The sequence below is a fragment of the Oryctolagus cuniculus genome, chromosome X (assembly GCF_964237555.1).
Source record: "Oryctolagus cuniculus chromosome X, mOryCun1.1, whole genome shotgun sequence".
Classification (NCBI taxonomy): domain Eukaryota; kingdom Metazoa; phylum Chordata; class Mammalia; order Lagomorpha; family Leporidae; genus Oryctolagus; species Oryctolagus cuniculus.
Window position 1 is genome coordinate 43580830 of NC_091453.1, and position 20788 is coordinate 43601617.

Sequence of the window (20788 nt, forward strand, 5' to 3'; positions counted from 1 at the left end):
AAACAAAAAAACTTCTGAGCGAATTCACCAATGAAGGCACCTGGCCCTATACTTTTTTTTTTTTTTTTTTGACAGGTAGAGTGGACAGTGAGAGAGAGAGAGAGACAGAGAGAAAGGTCTTCCAATGGCCGCCCCAGCCGGCACCCTGCAGCCGGCGCACCGCGCTGATCCGAAGGCAGGAGCCAGGTGCTTCTCCTGGTCTCCCATGGGGTGCAGGGCCCAAGCACTTGGGCCATCCTCCACTGCACTCCCTGGCCACAGCAGAGAGCTGGCCTGGAAGAGGGGCAACCGGGACAGAATCCGGCACCCCGACCGGGATTAGAACCCGGTGTGCTGGCGCCGCAAGGCGGAGGATTAGCCTAGTGAGCCATGGCGCCGGCTCTATACTTTTTTTTGTTGGGAAGCTTTTGATTACTGGTTCAATCTTTCTATTAATAATAAGCCTGTACAGATTTTTTAATTATTCATGTTTCAGTCTCGGTAGGTTGTATATTTCTAGCAATTTTCCCATTTAATCTAGGTTATCAAATTTGTTGGCATACAATCATTCATAGTACCCTTCTATAAAGCCTTCTGTTTCTATAAAATTGGTAGTAATTCCCGCTCTTTCACTTATGATTACATTTATTTGCCTCTTCTTTTTTTTTAGCCAATCTAAAATTTTTCAACTTTGCTAATATTCTCCAAAAACCAAATCCTGCTTTCATTGATTTTCTCTATTCATTCTCTATTCATTACTTTATTTATCTTTGCTCTAACAATAATTTTATTATTTTCTTCCTTGTGCTAACTGGATTTATTTAAGGTTCAGATTTAGGCTGTTGGATTAAGATATTTAATTTTAATGTAAAATTACAAGTATAAATTTTCCTCATAGCATTATTTTCACTGTGACCAATAGGTTTGTATTGTGTTGTTTTTAATTTTCGTTTAATTTTGTTTCAATATTTTCTCATTTCCTTTGTGTTTTCTCCTTTAACTCATTTGTTTTGGCTTTTCTGATTTTCTTTCTGCTATTGATATCTCTCATTCCATTGTGATCCAGAAAGAGTATGACAACTCTTTATAAATTTGTTAAGAATTGTTTATGGTATTACATATGAATTATCTTTTAAAAACATTCCATGTGCAGTTGAGAAAATTGCGTGTGCTCTTGTTTCATAGAAAGTTCTTTCTATGTCAGTTAACTTCAATTGGTCTATAGTGTTGTCTAACTTCCATATTTTTTATTGATTTCCTGCGTGACTGTTATATCCATTATTGAAAGTGTAGTCTCCTACTTTTACCATCAAAACAGCCATTTCTCCCTTTATTTCTGTAAAAAGCTTGCTTCCTAAATTTAAGAGCTCTGATATCTGGTGTATAAATGTTTATAATGGTAATATCTTCTTTGTGATTTGACCCTTTTATCATTATAAATGTACTAATTCATCTCATAATTTCTGGCTTAAATTCATTTGTCTGATGTTAGTGTAGTTATTCTTGCTCTCTGTTGTCTACTGTTTATATAAACTATCCTTTCCATACTTGCAACTTTCCACTTCTGTGGTTTTTACAGCTAAAATAAGTCTCCTGTAAAAACATTCTCTCAATCTGTCTTTTGATAAGGAATTAAACTATTTACTTTTCAAGTAGGTTACTGATAGGGAATCACATACTATTGTCATTTGATTAATTTTCCATATGTCTTATACAATTTTTGTCTTTCATTTCCTCCTTTATTGTTTTCTTTTGTGTTTAATTGATTTTTGTAATAATATTTTTGATGCCCTTCTCATTTCTTTTTGTGTGAACCTGACAATTTTTTTTCAAATATTTTATTTATTTGACAGGTAGAGTCACAGACAGTGAGAGAGAGAGACAGAGAGAAAGGTCTTCCTTCCGTTGGTTCACTCCCCAGATGGCTGCAATGGTCGGAACTGCGCTGATCCGAAGCCAGGAACCAGGTGCCTCCTCCTGGCCTCCCATACAGGTGCAGGTGCTTTGGGCCATCCTCCACTGCTATCCCAGGCCACAGCAGAGAGCTGGACTGGAAGAAGAGCAACTGGTACTAGAACTGGCACTGTGATGCCAGAGCACTAGGCGGAGAATTAACCTAGTGTGCCACAGCGCCAGCTCCAACAAATGTTTCTTCATGGTTATTGTATATAAAATTCTAAAGTTATAACAAATTATTTTAAATGGATACCAACTTAACATCAATCTCATACAAAAGCTCTGTTGTTTTACAGTCCATACCCAGACTTATGTGATTGATAACACAAAATATATATATTTATATTACATAACCAAGAATATATTTTTGATTATTTTATGCTTTTCTCTTTTAAATTCTGTAAATAATAAAAAGTGGACTTATAAAATAAAATTACAATAATGCTTTATTTTATATTTGTCCTTTATTTGTCAATGTGTTTACCTTTATATTTACAGACTATCATAACTTAAACTTTGCTTATTATCTTCATCTGGATTGAAATTACTATTTTAATCTCTACTTGCAGAATTTCCTTTAATATTTATTGTTTATCTTGGAGTATCTTAATTTCTCGGGGAAGGGGGCAGAGAGGTAAGACTATTATTTTTCTTTTATGTTTTTTAGGTGATGCATAAAAATACAACACATTTACAAGGTGCCATGTGATATCTTTATATATACTGTAATGGTCACATCAGGGGAAACGTATCTATCTCCTCAAGCATTTATCATTTATTTTTTAAAAGATTTATTTTATTTATTTGAAAGAGTTACAGAGAGAGGTAGAGACACAGAGAGAGGTCTTCCATCCGCTGGTTCACTCCCCAGATGACCGCAATGCCGGAGCTGCACTGATCCGAAGCCAGGAGCCAGGGGCTTCTTCTGGGACTCCAATGTGGGTGCAGGGGCCCAAGGACTTTGGCCATCCTCCACTGCTTTCCCAGGCCATAGCAGAGCGCTGGATCAGAAGTGGAGCAGCCTGGACTATAACCAGTGACCATATGGGATGCCAGCGCTTCAGGCCAGGGCGTTAACCCACTGTGCCACAGCACCGGCCCCATCACTTATCATTTATAATGAAAGCATTCAGAATAATTTCTTGCAGCCTTTAAGAAATATATAAAGTACATTACCATATCTATATTTATGCTACTATGTAACAGAAGACCAGAACTAACTATACTCTTAACTTAGACCCTATTAACAAATCCTTAACCATCCTACCCTACCCTCTGATCTCTTCAGACTCTGTAATCATCTCTCTACTCCCAGTTTTTATGAGATCAACACTTTTTAAATTCTCCCTTCGACTGATATCATATAATACTTGTCTTTCTGTGCCTGGCTTATAGGGTCATCAAATCTTCATGGAAAATGCATATTACTTAAAAACCATGCATGAATTTCAATTTTTTTAAAAAAAGGAATTATCCATTTATTTGAAAGTCAGTCACAGAGAGAGAGGAAGAAACAGAAAGAGAGATCTTCCATCTGTTGGTTCACTCCCCAGATGGCTGCAATGGCAAGGTTGGGCCAGGCCAGAGCCAGGAAATAGGAGCTTCATCTGGGTCTCCCACATGAGTAGCAGAGTCCCAAGCACTTGGACCATCTTCTGCTGCTTTCCCAGGCACATTGGCAGGGAGCTGGATCAGAAGTGAACTGCTGCCCTCATAGAATGCCAACACGTGGGTGCTAGCTTTACCTGTTATGCTACAGCTCTGGCTCTGATTTCAAATTTTTTACAAGATTATCTTTTTTTTTTTTTGACAGGCAGAGTGGACAGTGAGAGAGAGAGAGACAGAGAGAAAGGTCTTCCTTTGCCATTGGTTCACCTCCAATGGCCGCCGAGCTGGCGCGCTTCGGCCGGCACATCGCGCTGATCCAAAGCCAGGAGCCAGGTGCTTCTCCTGGTCTCCCATGGGGTACAGGGCCCAAGCACTTGGGCCATCCTCCACTGCACTCCCTGGCCACAGCAGAGAGCTGGCCTGGAAGAGGGGCAACCGGGACAGAATCCGGCGCCCCGACCAGGACTAGAACCCAGTGTGCTGGTGCAGCAAGGTGGAGGATTAGCCTATTGAGCCACAGCGCCGGCCTTTTTTTTTTTTTTTATACCATATTTTTTTAAAATCCACTCATCAGTTGAACACTTAAGTTGTTTAAATTTCTTGATTATTGTTAATAGTTCAGCACACATGGGAGTAGAGATCTTTCTTCAACAGCCTTATTTTGTTTCCTTCAGGTATCTATTAATTGCTGGCATTGCTGGATCATGTAGTGGTTTTATTTTATTTTTTGACAAATCTCCCTAGTGTTTTTCACAATGGCTGTGCTGATTAATGTTCCCACTAGCAGGGGTAAGTGTTCCCTTTTCTCTACATCCTGGCCTATAACAGCCAATCTTACTTGAGTGAGGAGATAACGTACTGGTTTCTTTATTATTGTAAAAAAATGAGTTTATTGAGAGTCACATAGTTATTTCTTTTTTGTTATTTTTTAATTTTAATTTTAAATAATTTTAACAGATTCAATATGATTTGTAGATACACATCTAAAAACATAATGATATTCCTTTCCTCCCTCCCTCCCTCACATGCTCCTTCCTTCTACTTTATTTTTTTTTAGTTTCTGATATATTTTAAACTTACATTACAGTAAAAAGGCTCAATACTTTACTGAATAAGAAGTTTAACAAGTAAAATGCAAGAAGACTCTAGTGTAATGGGAATAGTCACAACTATAAACAACAATTGAATAAAAAAATGACCATTTCATTCATATATAGTTTTTGTCACTTAATCATTCATAATTTTTCAATGCAATAGAACCAATGACTATGTAAATGTAATATATAATTATTTTCATTGCAATCTGTATACAATTATTCCTGAGCATAAACTGCTGAAAGGAAATGGCTTAAAGTCTAAATGCACTTAATGATTATCTAGTAACCACTCAGGAAATATTTATATGTTACATTGTAATTGGTTCATATGGAGGCTTTGATTTTAATTTCATTTATGATTGAGATATTGAGAATTTTTAAATGTTCCTGTTGATTATTTGCACATCTTCCCTTGAAAATATGTATTTAGACCTATTACCCATTTTATATGGATTATTTTCTTTTTGTTACTGAATTGTAATGAGAGAGAGAGATCTTCCATCTGCCGGTTCATTCCCCAGATGGCTGCAATGGCCAGAGCTGGGCTGATCTGAAGCCAGAAACCAGGAGCTTCTTACGGGTCTACCACATTGGTGCAGGGGTCCAAGCACTTGGGCCATCTTCCACTGCTTTTCCAGGCATATTAGCAGGGAGCTGGATCTGAAGTATAGTAGCCAGAACTTCAACTAATGCCCATATGGGATACCAGCACTGCAAGCCATGTCTTTACCACTGCACTGGTCCCCTTTTTGAAGTAATTTATAATGAGTTAGTATTCGTTCTTCCATTGATTTTTGGTACAAATTAGCAGTGAATCCTTCTGGTCTTTGGATTTTGTTTGATGGGAAACATTTTATTACTGATTCAATCTTTTTTTTTTCTTTGACAGGCAGAGTGGACAGTGAGAGAGAGGGACAGAGAGAAAGGTCTTCCTTTGCCGTTGGTTCACCCTCCAATGGCTGCCCCAGCTGGCGCGCTGCGGCGGCGCACCGCGCTTATCTGATGGCAGGAGCCAGGTGCTTCTCCTGGTCTCCCATGGGGTGCAGGGCCCAAGTACTTGGGCCATCCTCCACTGCACTCCCTGGCCACAGCAGAGAGCTGGCCTGGAAGAGGGGCAAGCGGGACAGGATCCGGTGCCCCGACCGGGACTAGAACCCGGTGTGCTGGTGCTGCAAGGTGGAGGATTAGCCTAGTGAGCCACGGCGCTGGCTCTGAATCAATCTTATGACTCATATCTGATTTTTCAACTATTCTATTTCCTCATTATTCAGTCTTGGTAGATTTATGTGTTCAGGAATTTTTCCATATCTTATAGGTTATCAACTTTGTTGGCATACAATTATTCATAATGATCTAATGATCCTTTGTACAAAGTTTCTGATTTTATTTATTTGAATTTTCTGTCTTCTTATTCTAGCTAAGGGGTTTCAATTTTGTTTATATTTTTGAAAAAACAGCTCTTTATTTGGTTATTATTTTGTTGTTTTTTGTATTTTTTCAATATCTATTTCATGTATTCCAGTTATCTGTTTTAAAAAGATTTATTTATATAATTGAAAGGCAGAGACACGAGAGGTTGGCAGCGACAACATGGAGGGCGGCGGAGGAAGCGGCAACAAAACCACAGGGGGCTTGGCTGGCTTTTTCGGAGCCGGCGGAGCAGGTTACTCGCACGCAGACCTGGCCGGCGTCCCGCTAACTGGAATGAATCCTCTGTCTCCTTATTTAAATGTGGATCCACGGTATCTTGTGCAGGATACAGATGAGTTTATTTTACCAACGGGAGCTAATAAAACCCGGGGCAGATTCGAGCTGGCCTTCTTTACTATTGGAGGATGTTGCATGACAGGGGCTGCATTTGGGGCAGTGAACGGTCTTCGGCTAGGATTGAAGGAAACCCAGAACATGGCCTGGTCCAAACCAAGAAACGTACAGATTTTGAATATGGTGACTAGGCAAGGTGCACTTTGGGCTAATACTCTAGGATCTTTGGCTTTGCTCTATAGTGCATTTGGTGTCATCATTGAGAAAACTCGCGGGGCAGAAGATGACCTGAACACAGTAGCAGCCGGAACCATGACGGGCATGTTGTATAAATGCACAGGTGGTCTCCGAGGGGCAGCACGAGGCGGCCTGGCAGGACTCACTCTCACTGGCCTCTACGCGCTCTACAACAACTGGGAGCACATGAAAGGCTCCCTGCTGCAGCAGTCGCTCTGAAGGCGCCACAGCCGCAGCCATCGCCCAGATCAGCTTAGCAGGAGCTGCTCTGCCTACAGTTTGCTTCGAAAATTGGAGACTGGCTCTGACGAAGATTATGGATGGGTGACCAGGACTGGCACTCCTTGCCCTTAGTGAGCTGCAGCCAAAACCCTCGGTGGAGCTCACTGAGTTGTGTGGTTCTCTCCTCTGGAGGAGATGTTGAACCAGTTCTCTCCCCCCTCCTGAAAGAGAAAGCCACTTATTCCCAGAATTCAGGTCCTTGCTGTAATACCCTATATATCACCAAGTTTGTTCACTTCATGATCCGAACGCTAATGATGCCCTGTATTCCAAATAAAGGGTGCAAACAGCCAAAGGTCTAACTCCAAAAAAAAATAAAAATAAAAAAATAATTGAAAGGCAGAGTTACAGAAAGGCAGAGGCAGAGAGAGAGAGAGAGAGAGAGAGAGAGAGAGAGAAGAGGTCTTCCATCTGCTCATTCATTCCCCAAATAGCCACAACAGCCAGAGATCTGAAGCCAGGAGCCAGGAGCTTCTGTGTCTCCCACATGGGCACAGGGGCCCAAGCAATTGGACCATCTATGCTCTCCCAGGTTATAGCAGAAAGCTGGATCTGAAGTGGAGGAGCCAGGACTCATATCAATGCCCATATGGGATGCCAGCACTGCAAGTGGTGGCTTTACCCAGTATGCCACTCCTACTGTTATCTTCATCATTACTTTCCTTCTACCAATTGGGATTTTGTTTGTTCTTGTTTGTGTCATTCATTGGGGGTGCAATGATATGTTCTTTATTTGAAATCTTCTTGATTTTTGGTGTAGAAATGTTATTACTTTTGTTTATTTATAAATTTATTTATAAACTTCCCTCTTAGTATTGCTTTTGCTGTATCCCATTGGCTGAGGGGGGTGGGGTGAGATGAGACAAGGAGTGGGTGGAGAGAGAGAATCTTCCATCTGCTGATTCACTTCCCAAATGGCTGCAACAGCCAGGTCTGGACCAGCCTGAAGCCTGGAGCCAAAAACTACATCCAGGTCTCCCATATAGGTGGCAGGAGCTGAAGTACTTGGACCATCTCCAATGACTTCTCAGGCCCATTAGCAGAAAGCTGGATTAGAAGTGGAGCAGCTGAAACTTGAACGGGTGTTCCAATAGAAGATTCTGACATTGCAAGCAGTGCTGACTTCACTTGTAGTGCCACACTGCTGATCTCTCCCAGAAGTTTTGATACATTGTGTTTCCATTTTCATTTGTTTTGAGAAATTTTTAAATTTCCTTCTTAATTTCATCCTTGATCAAGCGGTTGCTCAGTGGTAAGCTGTTCAATTTCCTTGTGTTTGTATAGTTTCTGATGTTTTTCTTGTTGATTTCTAATGTTATTGCGTTGTGATACTGAGACTTCAAATGTTTTTAAATTTTTCATATTTGTTAGGACTTGTTTTGTGACCTACCAAATAATTGATTCTGAATATTATGTATTGTGCAGCTGCTATATGGAATGTTGTGTAGATATCTATTAGGTCCAATTGTTCTGTGGTGCACTTTAACTTTACTGTTATGGGTTGATATTCTTGTCTCAATGTTCAGGTTATTGTTGCAAGTGGGGTCTCAGAATGTCCTACTACTGTATTGTAATCCATCTCTTCCTTTAAGTCTATTAATAGTTGGTTTGTATATCCGGGTGATCTCTTATGTGGTGCATGTATATTTAAATGTCTTATTTCCTTCTGTTGAATTGATCCTTTTATCATATATAATTATACTCCAAAATTTCCATGCAAAATGAATTAAAAGATAAGTTTGTTTTGGTGCAAAACATTTTTGAGAGCCATGCAAAGTTTTTCTATAATTCATGTTCTCCATGAATGATCTTTGTCAATTTTTACTATTTTTTATTTAAGGACTGTTTTATCTAATGTAGGTATGGCTACTCCTGTTTTCTTTTGGGTACCATTTGCATGGAATACCTAATTCTATCTTTTCACTTTTTTATGTGTCTTTAGGAATGAAGTGAGTTACTTATAAATACTGTATACTTTGATATTAATTTTGTAAATTTTGTCTTTTTAAAATTCTATTTACTTGACAGAGGGAAGGAGGGAGGGAAAAGAGAACCCTCCCATCCACATGTTCACTTCCCAAATACCCACAATGGCCAGGGCTGGTTCAAGGCCAAAGTCAGGAGGCACAAACTCAACTAAGACCTCCCACATGGATGACAAGGATCCAGCCACTTGAGCTGTCACTTGCTGCCTCCCAAGGTCTGCTTTGATGGGAAGCTGGAATCAGGAGCCAGAGCCAAGAATCAAACCCAAGCATTCCAATATAGAACACAGGCATCTTAACTAAGCCAAATGCTTACCCCAGGGTCTTATTTTTTATATATTCAATCACTGTTTTTCTTGTAATGAGAGAATTTAATAATTTACATTTAAGGTTAATTGTTGATGAGTAAAAACTATTGCCATCCATTTTGCAGGTTATTTTCTAGTTTTGTTATAGTCCATTCTTTATTTCTACTTCTCTTATAATCTTCCTTCATGGTTAAGTGATTCTGTCTAGTAGCTTATTATTTTTGTGTATATATTGTAGTTTTTGCTTTGTGATGACCATGAGGCTTACAAAAATATCTTTTGATTACAGCAAGTTATTCTGAACTGGAGATGTACAATTGGGGACATGCTCAAGCTGACTTGCCCCAAATGGTAGAGTTGGAAATGTGCCAGGGGATTCCAATACAATCCCATCAAAGTGGCATGTACCAATGCCATCTCACTAGTCCAAGTGATCAATTTCAGTTCACAATTGATCATAATGATAGGATTAAGAGTCAAAGGGATCACATAAACAAGACTAGTGTTTGCTAATACTAACTGATAGAATTAAAAAGGAGAGAACGATCCAACATGGGAAGCAGGATACACAGCAGACCCATAGAATGGCAGATGTCCTAAACAGCACTCTGGCCTCAGAATCAGCCCTTAAGGCGTTCGGATCTGGCTGAAGAGCCCATGAGAGTATTTTAGGCATGGAAAGCCAAGACTTTCTGTCAAAAAAAAAAAAAACCACCTAAATGAAAGATCTCCGCGAGTGAGATCCCAGTAGAAAGAATGGGCCATCAAAGAAGGAGGTATCTTTCTCTGAAGGGAGGAGTGAACCTCCACTTTGAGTATGACCTTGTCCAAATAAGATCGAAGTCGGCAAACTCAAAAGGCTTCCATAGCCTTGGCAACTTATGACAAGAGCCTAGGGAGATTACTGATGCCATAAACAAGAGTGCCAATTTGTTAATTTGTTAAGTCAACAACAGGAGTCACTGTACACTTACTCCTCATGTAGGATCTCTGTCCCTAATGTGTTTTCCAATGTGAAGTAATGCTGTAACTAGTACTCAAACAGTACTTTACACTTTGTGTTTCTGTGTGGGTGTAAACTGTTGAAATCTTTACTTAATATATACTAAATTGATCTTCTGTATATAAAGATAATTGAAAATGAATCTTGATGTGAATGGAATGGGAGAGGGAGTGGGAGAGGGGAGGGTTGCAGGCAGGAAGGAAGTTATGGGGGGGAAAGCCATTGTAATCCATAAGCTGTACTTTGGAAATTTATATTTGCTAAATAAAAGTTAAAAAAACAAAAACAAAAAAAAAGAACTGATAGCAGCTTAGCATTTATTATAAAGATAGGAAAAGAGACAAAAGAAGAAAAATACCAGCATAGAACTGTGTGCTTGCATTCACTTTTTTTTCACACTTTGAATATTTTATATAACATTTATTTATGTATTTATTTATTGGAAAGACAGAGTTACAGAGAGGGAGGCAGAGAGAGAGACTGTCTATCTGCTGGGTCTCTCCCTGAATGACTGCAACCGCCTGCTCTGGCCCAGGCTGAAGCCAAAAGCCAGGAGCTCTATCAGGGCCTACCACATGGGTACCAGGAGCTTACATACTTGGGCCATCTTCTGCTGCTTTTCCCAGGCACATTAGCAAAGATCTGGATTGAAAGTGGAGCAGCCAGGACTCAAACTAGCACCCATGTGAGATGCTGGTATCACAAGCAGTGGCTTAACCTTCTGTGTCACAATGCCAGCCCCCACACTTTGAATTTTTGATGTCACATTTTATATATTTATAATTTAACTTTCTTAACATATAATATAGTGCTTTTAAATCATTTTTGCTTTTGTTCTTAATATTGAATATATGAATGACTTATGCATCACGTTTACAACATTAGAGCATTCTGAATTTGTAAGTATAGATATTCTTATTTGTGAGTTTTCTACTTTTGCGTATTTTTTTTATTCATTAGTATATCTTTTTTTTAACATCTGAAGAACTTCCTTTCACATTTCTTGTCGGAGAGATACAATGGTGATAAATTCTCAGCCTTTGGTTTGCTTGGAAAAATTTTTTATTTCTCCTTCATATCTGAAGGATAGCTTTACTGAGTACAGTGTTCTCTGCTGGTAGGTTGATGCAAGCTGAAACACAAGCAGATCCTACTAAGGCACAGGTTTCTGCCTGATGCCAGGGCATGTCTAGAGACTTTCTGTGAGGCATGGCCTAGGGATAGGGGCCTTTAGGGTATATCCAACATTGAATCTCACTGCAGCAGGCCCAGCACAGAGCTCCAAGGCAACGTCCTTGTACTCACTTTCAGTGTTTTTTAAAATATTTATTTATTTAATTCAGAGGCAGAGTTACAGAAGAGAGAGGGAGAGAAAGAGAAAGGTCTTCCATCTATTGGCTCACTCCCTAAATGGCCGCCAATGGCCAGAGCTGAGCTGATCCAAAGCCAGGAGCCAGGAGCCAGGAGCTTCTTCCGGTCTCCCATGTGGGTGCAGGGACCCAAACACTTGGACCATCTTCCACCACTTTCCCAGGCCATCAGTAGGGAGTTGGGTCAGGAGTGGAGCAGCTGGACTTGAACTGGTGCCACAGGAGGAGGCTTAATGTACTAAAGCACAGTACCAACCCCTGTATTCACTTTCCTACTCTACACCCTAGCTGAGTCCTGCCCCACTGGTTGCCCAATGTTGGGCAATGAATGATGGAGGCAGTCCTTTGGCCATTTAGGTAAGGAGAGTCTAGAGGCTCAGTCTTTAGGTATTTACCTGGGAGCAAAGGCTGTGGGGCCCTTTTTGACACTGGATTTTGCTGTAGTGAGTTCTGGTGTTGGGTTTCAAGTCTAAGATCTGGACTTAATTCTCTCCAGCTCAACCAAGTGGGAGGCAATGCATCTCTCTCAACACTGCACTTCTGGAAGTTAGAGCATGGATAAATGAGAACTTCTTTTCTTATTATACTAAAAATCTGCACTGTGGTTTCTCAGATGGTTTCATTAGTTATTGTGAAAGTGGCTTGGTGTGTGAATACAAATTTTTGTCTCTGTGGTGAGATGATAGCTGGAACATTTTGTTCAGTCATCATCTTGTTCTACCTCTCCCTAATTTTTTAAGAGATCTATTTATTTCATTTGAAAGGCAGAGTGATATATCTATATATCTATCTATATCTATATCTATATCTATATCTATATCTATATCTATATCTAGAGAGATCAATCTTCCATCAACTGGTTCAATTCCCAAATGGCTGCAACATCTGGGACTGATCTAAGCCAAAGCCCAAAAGGAGTTCAGAACTCCATCAGGGTCTCTCACATGAGTACAGGGATCCAAGTACCTGTACCATCTTCTGCTGCTTTCCCAGAAAATTAGCAGGGAAATTAGCAGAGAGTTGGACTGCATGTAGAGCAGTTGGGACTTAAACTGGAACTCTGACATGGGATTCCAGAGTTGCAAGTGGCAGCGTTGCTCACTTGAGACACAATGATGGCCCCACTCTCCCTCATTGTTTGAAGGAAAGTTTTGGTGTGTGTAGAATTATTTGCTGGATTTTTTTCCCATTTGTTTCCTTTCAATGTGCTGTTAATTCACTCTGCTCGGCTTACAAGCTTTCTTCTGATAAATTCACTGGTAATCTTATTTAGAATCCCTTATATGTGACCCCAATTTTTTTCTTATTGTTTTCAATATTCTTTGTCATTGGCTTTTTATATTTTAATACGCTGATGTGGATGTCTTTGAGTTTATTCTACCTTGACTTCATTGAGCCTCTGTATTTATACATGCATATATTTCCTCATATTTGGGAAATTTTAAAAAAGCTCTCCCACCTTTTCTCTTTCTGGAATTTCTATAAGTCATATAATGGTCTGCTTGGTCGTGTCCTATAAGTCTCTTGGATTCTGTTCACTTTTCTTTATTCTTTCTTTTCTTTCTTCATACACATATAATTCTTTTTTGACAGTCACATTTGATTTGTATCATTTTTTTGGTTTCCTTTAGTACTGTGTCCTTGTTTTCCTTCAAATATTTGAATATAGTAATATAGATGTTGTAAAGGTATTGTCTATTAAGCCCAAGACTACATTTCTGTAGGGTTAGTTTATAGAGAAATGTTTGTATTGGCTATGTTTTGCTTTCCCTGATAATAATCAATGACCTGTTGGCCATTTTTATACATTCTTTGGAGAAATATCTGTTCCACTCCTTTGCCCATTTTTAAATTTGGGGTTTTTGTTGTTGTTGGGTTGTATATCTCTTCTTATGCTTAGTTTAGGTGCTGAGGTAAGGGTACAAGTTATGGACACCTACATGTCTGTTTGTTTTACCCTCTGTTCAATTAAAATAGTTATTGAGTAGTCACATTTTCTATCTTTCTGTGACTCAATTTTGAGGCTTATATTTTCCTACAAAATCATCCATTTTTGTAGAGATTTTCATATTTAATGGTATAAAATTATAGAATGCTCTTGTTTTTATAATAGTTTCCTCCATATCTCAGATTATACCCTACATTTATGCCTAGCATTGTATGGTTTTTTCTCTGTTTTGTGCAAGCTATTTTGTTTTATTCTGTTGATATTTTAAGATAATCATTTATTGGCTTTATTTCTCAATAATAGTTTGGTTTATAAACTTATACTTTAGAATTATTTTTTTCTCAATTTTCTGGATATATTTTTTAAAGTTCCCATTTTAGCTTCTTTTTATTCCATGGAAAGAACTCCATTTTGAAATCCATGGGGAACCTGTTTTTGTATTATTTTAAACATTGTATATTAACAAATAATAGTTTTATTATTTATGGAGTACAAAGGTATTATAACTTTTGAATACTGTGTGGAGTGGTTAAGCCTATTAACATTTTTTAACTTTTATTTAATGAATATAAATTTCCAAAGTACAGCTTATGGATTACAATGGCTTCACCTCACAACGTCCCTCCCACCCGCAACCCTCCCCTTCCCCACTCCCTCTCCCCTTCCATTCACATCAAGATTCATTTTCGATTCTCTTTATATACAGAAGATCAGTTTAGCATACATTAAGTAAATATTTCAATAGTTTGCTCCCACACAGAAACATAAAGTGAAAAATACTGTTTGAGTACTAGTTATAGCATTAAATCTCAATGTACAGCACACTAAGGACAGAGATCCTACATGAGGAGTAAGTGCACAGTGACTCCTGTTGTTGACTTAACAAATTGACACTCTTGTTTATGGCATCAGTAATCACCATAGGCTCTTGTCATGAGCTGCCAAGGCTATGGAAGCCCCCTGAGTTCACCGACTCTGATCATATTTAGACAAGGCCATGGTCAAAGTGGAAGTTCTCTCCTCCCTTCAGAGAAAGGTACCTTCTTTGATGACCCGTTCTTTCCACTGGGATCTCACTCGCGGAGACCTTTCATTTAGGTTTTTTTTTTCCCCCCAGAGTGTCTTGGCTTTCCATGCCTGAAATACTCTCATGGGCTTTTCAGCCGGATCTGCATGCCTTAAGGGCTGATTCTGAGGCCAGAGTGCTGTTTAGGACATCTGCCATTCTATGGGTCTGCTGTGTATCTCACTTCCCGTGTTGGATCGTTCTCTCCCTTTTTTATTCTATCAGCTAGTATTTGCAGACACTATTCTTGTTTATGTGCTCCCTTTGGTTCTTAGTCCTATCATTATGATCAATTGTGAACAGAAATTGATCACTGGGACTAGTGAGATGGCATTGGTACATGCCACCTTGATGGGATTGAATTCGAATCCCCTGGTATGTTTCTAACTCTACCGTTTGAGGTAAGTCAGCTTGAGCATGTCCCGAATTGCATATTAACATTTATGTCACCTGAAACATTTAACATTTTTGGATGAAACTACTAGAAATTTACTCAGTGTTACTGAAGCATGCAACACTATTATCACATATATTCAACATGCTGTAATATTGACCTAAAAAGACTTAAGTTCCCCTGTCAGAGATTTTGTATACTTTGACCATCACCTTCCCATACCACCTATCCTCCTGACCCTGATAACCAAAATCTTGCTATTTACTTCTACGAGTTCAATTGGTTGAGATGCCATATACAAGTAAGAACAATCACTGCCTGTTTCACTGTTTCATTCAGAATATTGTTTCGCAATTCTATCCTTGTTGTCACAAATCGCAAGTTCTTTTTTAAAGGTATAATGATATCCCATTGTGTAGAGTTACCACATTTTCTTTATCCATTCAGCCCTTGATGGAAACTGAGGTTGATTTTGTAACTTGGCTATTGGGAATAGTGCAACGAACATAGGCTACAAATGTTCAACATGATTTCAGTCTTTTAGGGACATACTCAGAAGTGGGATTACTGAATCCTGCAGTGATTCTACTTTCAGTTTGTGAGGAGTTTCCATTACTGTTTTCCACATTGATTACACTAGTTTACATTCCTTTCAACAGTGTAAAAGAGTTTCCTTTTCTCTACATCCTCATCAACACTTGTCTTTGTCTTCTTTTTTATACAACATTCTACCAGGTGCGAGGTGGTATCTCATTGCGGTATTGATCTGTATCTCCCTAATAATGCTAATTATGATATTGAGTACATTTCTGTGTATCTGTTAGTCATTCATATGTCTTCTTTAGAGAAATGTCTATTCAGACACCTTGATCATTTCTTAATATGATTATTTTTCCTATAGAGTTATTTGAGTTCATTTATTTTTTATTTTTTTATTTTTATTTTTTGACAGGCAGAGTGGACAGTGAGAGAGAGAGACAGAGAGAAAGGTCTTCCTTTGCCGTTGGTTCACCCTCCAATGGCTGCCCCAGCCGGCGCACTGCGGCCGGCACACTGCGCTGATCTGATGGCAGGAGCCAGGTACTTCTCCTGGTCTCCCATGGGGTGCAGGGCCCAAGGACTTGGGCCATCCTCCACTGCACTCCCTGGCCACAGCAGAGAGCTGGCCTGGAAGAGGGGCAACCGGGACAGAATCCGGCGCCCCGACCGGGACTAGAACCCGGTGTGCCGGCGCCGCAAGGCGGAGGATTAGCCTGTTGAGCCACGGTGCCGGCCGGAGTTCATTTTTTTTTTAAATTAATTCCTTATCAAACATTTGGCTTGCAATCTCCCCCAAACCACTGGTTTTCTCTTCACTCTGTTAATTGTCTTCTTTGATGTGTGGAGCTTTGTATTTTAATGCAAACTCATTTGCCCATCTTTGCATTAGTTGCATGCAATCCTGGGGTCAAATCTAAAAACGATTGCCTAAATCTGCGTCATGTAATTTTCCCCTATGTTTTTCTCTAATAGATTTACATATATATATATATATATATAGCTTCTAGTACAATATTGAAGCCTGTAATCTATTTTGAATTGATTTTTAAATTTGATATGAGATAATGATCTCATCTCATTCTGCTATATATGGATATCCAGTTTTCCCAACATCATTTGAGACTTTTCCTCACTGTATATTGTTGATACTTTGGGCAAAGATCAATTGACCGTAGATATGTTAGTTTTTTTCTGGTCATTGTACTCTGCTGCATTGATCTATGTGTCTGTTTTTATGTTAGTATCATGCTGTTTTCATTACCATTGTTTTATAGTATAGGTTTTAAAAAATATTTATTTATTTATTTGAAGGTCAAAGTTAAAGACAGAGAAGGAGAGGCAGAGAGCGAGAGAGGTCTTCCATCCACTGGTTCACTCCCCAATTGGCCACAAAGGCTGGAGCTGTGCAGATCCAAAGCCAGGAGCCTGCAACTTCCTTCAGGTCTTCCTACACTGGCTCAGGGGCCCAAAGTCTTGGGCCATCTTCTTCTGCTTTCCCGGCCATAGCAGAGAACTGGATTGGAAGTGGAGCAGCTGGGACTTGAACCATGGCTCATATGGGATGCAGGCACTGAAGGTAGAGGCTTTACCCCCTATGCCACAGTGCCAGCCCCTGTAGTATAGTTTGAAATCAGGTAGTGTGATGCCTCTGGCTTTATTCCTTTTGCTTACTATTGCCTTAGATACTTGTTTCGTTATTCTGTGATTCCATATGAATTTTAGGGTTTTCTTCTATAAGAGAAATGAATTTGAATTTTGATGGGTATTGCTCTGACTCAGTAGATATGTAGGATAATAGGTACATTATAACAACATTAATTCTTATAATGGGCACAGATTACCTTTCCACTTATTTGTGCTTTCTTTAATTTCTTTCATTAGTGTTCTATAGTTTTCAGTGCACAGTTCTTTCATTTCCTTTATTAAATTTACTCTTAGGATATTTCAATTTATTTATGATAAATATTTAAAATAGGATTCTTCTCTTCATTTCTATTGCAGATAATTTATTGTCAGAGTAGAGAAATTCTACTGATTTTGCACGTTCATCTTGGATCCTGCAACTTCATTTAATTCATTTATCAGTTCTAATAGGCTATTTTTGGTGGTATCTTCAGGGTTTTCTGAATATAAAGTAATGTCACATGCAAACAGGGACACTTTAACTTCTTCCTTCTTCTTCCTTTCTGATTTAGATGCCATTTATTTCTTTCTCCTACCTAATTGCTCTGGCTCCCACCCATGAAAGTCTATTGAATGGAGTTGGTAAGAGTGGGCTTTCTTGTCTTGGTCTGGATCTTAGAGGAAAAGCTCTCAAGTTTTCTGCATTGAGTATAATGTTTTCTGTGGGTTCGTTATATATGTCCTTTATTGTGTTGAAGTAATTTCTTCTATACACAATTTGTTGAGAATTGTAATCATGAAAGGATGTTGAATTTTGCCAAGTGATTTTTTTCCATATCTATTGGTATTATCATGCTTTTTAAAAATGTGTTTATTTATTTGTCAGGCAGAGAGAGAAAGAAAGAATCTTCCATATGCTGCTTCATTCCCTAGTGGGCTGCAACAGCCAGGTCTGGGCTAGGTTACAGCCAGGAGTTAGGAACTCCATCCTGATCTCCCATGTCAGTAGCAGAGCCCCATGTACTCAGGCCATCTCTGCTACTTTCCCAGGCACATTAGCAGAAGACCAGATCAAAAACCAAGCAGCCAGGACTTGAACCAGTGCTCCAATTTCAGATGCTGGCACTGAAAACGACAGCTTGACTCACTGTGCCATAATGCTTACCCTTTATCCTCTGCTTTTTATTTTTATTATGGTCATAGGGTAAATCACATAGGTATATTTGCAAATGTTTAAAAACCCTTGCATTCTAGGGATAAATATTCTTTGATTGAGGTGAAGGACCCGTTAATGTGATGTTAAATTTGGTTTGCTAGTGTTTTGTTGAAGATTTTTGCATCTATGCTCATCAAGGATATTGGCCTGTAATTTTCTTTTCTTATGATATCCTTGTCTGGCTTTGGTATATCAGAGTAATCCTTGCTTCCTAAAAACAGTTTAGAAGTATTCCTTCATTTTCAATTTTTTTGGAATATCTTATGGAGAAATAGTATTTCTTCTTTCTTTTAAATGTCTGGTTAAATTCAGCAGTGAAATCATCAGGTCCTGGGGTTTCCTTTGAATGGCAACATTTTCTACTACTTAAACCTCCTCTCATGATTGTTTTGCTCAGATTTTCCCTTCCTCCCTCCCTCCCTTCCTTCCTTCCTTCCTTCCTTCCTTCCTTCCTTCCTTCCTTCCTCTCTTCCTTCCTTATTCTTTCTTTGAAGGTTTACTTATTTATTTGAAAGTCACAGTTAGTGAGATGGAGAGAAAAAGAGAGATATGGACAGAAAGAGAGAGAGAGAGGATCTTCCATCTACTGGCTCACTCCTCAAATGGCTGCAAAGCAAGTGCTAGGCCAGACTGAACCCAGGAGTCAAGAACTTCTTTTGAGTCTCTCACGTGAGAGGGACCAAACACTTGGATCATCTTCTGCTGCTTTTCCCAGGCCATTAGCAGGTAACTAGATCATAAGTGCAGCAGGCGCCTATATGGGATGCCAGCACAGCAGGAGGAGTCTTAACTCACTTCACCACAGTGCCAGCCCCTCCCTCTTTCTTTCTTATTTTCTTTTTTTTTTTAATTCAGTCTTGGTAGGTTTTGTGTATCTAAAATATGTATCTATTGGGGCTGGCGCCATGGCATAGTGGGTGGAGCCGCTCCTGAAGTGCTGGCATCCCATATGGGGGCCAGTTCAAGTCCTGGCTGCTCCGCTTCTGATCCAGCTCTCTGCTATGGCCTGGGAAAGCAGTGGAAAATGGCCCAAGTCCTTGGGCCCCTGCACCCGCATGGGAGACCCGCAAGAAGCTCCTGGCTTCAGATTGGCGTTGTGGCCAATTGGGGAGTGAATCAGCAGATGGAAGTTCTCTCTCTCTCTCTCTTTCTCTCTCTGTGTAACTCTTACTTTCAAATAAATAAATAAATCTTTTAAAATGTATCTATTAATTCCAGATTATCCAATTTGGGGAGCATACTTATTTATAATCCATATTAACTTCTAGAATTGATGATTCTACTTCTTTTCAATCTTTTTTTTTAAAAGATTTACTTATTTATTTGAAAGTCAGTGTTACAGAGAGAGAGGTAGAGATGAGAGAGAGAGAGAGAGAGTTCTTCTATCTGCTGATTCACTCCCCAAATGGGCCACAGTGGCCAGAGCTGGGCCTGTCTGAAGCCAGGAGCCAGGAGCCAGGAGCTTCATCCAGGTCTCCCATGTGGGTGCAGGAGCCCAAGGACGTGGGCCATCTTCTGCTGCTTTCCCAGGCCATAACAGAGCTGGATCAGAAGTGGAGCAGCCGGGACTCGAACCAGCACCCCAATGAGATGCAGGCATTGCAGGCGGCAGCTTTTTGTGTGTTTGATTATATTACTCATGTTTTGACATAAAGTGTTGTTATTAATTATTGAATTGTTTGTAATTTGAGCTTTGCATATTATTTTTAAGACGAGTTATACATAAGCTTTGATTTTTCATTTAATATCTGCCTTTCCTCCCTTCCTTTTGTTTGTTTTCTAGTTTTATTGAACTGAAATTAACGAATGTGATACATGTGTGAGATTTTTACTGCCTGAATTTTTTAAAACATTTTTTGACAGGCAGAGTGGACAGTGAGAGAGAAAGATCTTCCTTTTCCGTTGGTTCATCCCCCCCACTGGCCGCTGCGGCCGGCGCATCATGCTGATCTGAAGCCAGGAGCCAGGTGCTTCCTCCTGGTCTCCCATGCGGTACAGGGCCCAAGGACTTGGGCCATCCTCCACTGCACTCCCGGGGCCACAACAGAGAGCTGGACAGGAAGAGGAGTGACCGGGACAGAATCCGGCGCCCCAACCAGGACTAGAACCCGGTGTGCTGGCGCCACAGGCAGAGGATTAGCCTATTGAGCCATGGTGCCAGCCTACTGCCTGAATTTATTGAAAATTTACTTCATAGCCCAGTACAGGCTCTGTGTATATTTAAGAATAATATTTTGAAGTATCTATATGTCTATGATTTCATAGGTATGGATTCAAAAAGTTATCTCACTATTTACCCACTATTTACTCACGTCGTTCAAATCGTGTGAAGTTTGAACTCACATTTTCTAATTATTCTGTCACATCATGAGAGCAATATACAAAATTTATACTATAATTTTGTGCTTTTCA

At 39.6% G+C, this 20788-nt stretch overlaps 1 protein-coding gene across 1 annotated transcript; it reads left to right on the forward strand.

Moving 5' to 3' along the window:
• Window positions 1-5828: 5828 nt before the first annotated feature.
• LOC100341303 (mitochondrial import inner membrane translocase subunit Tim23) lies at window positions 5829-7213 on the forward strand. Its single transcript, XM_002720066.5, has one exon. It carries the CDS (start codon window positions 6231-6233, stop codon window positions 6858-6860), a length of 630 nt encoding a protein of 209 aa, XP_002720112.1. The 5' UTR covers window positions 5829-6230; the 3' UTR covers window positions 6861-7213.
• The last annotated feature ends 13575 nt before the right edge of the window (window positions 7214-20788 follow it).

Excerpts from the sequence above, each read along its gene's own strand:
- LOC100341303 (XM_002720066.5), top strand. The coding sequence starts at position 6,231 with ATGGAGGGCGGCGGAGGAAGCGGCAACAAAACCACAGGGGGCTTGGCT.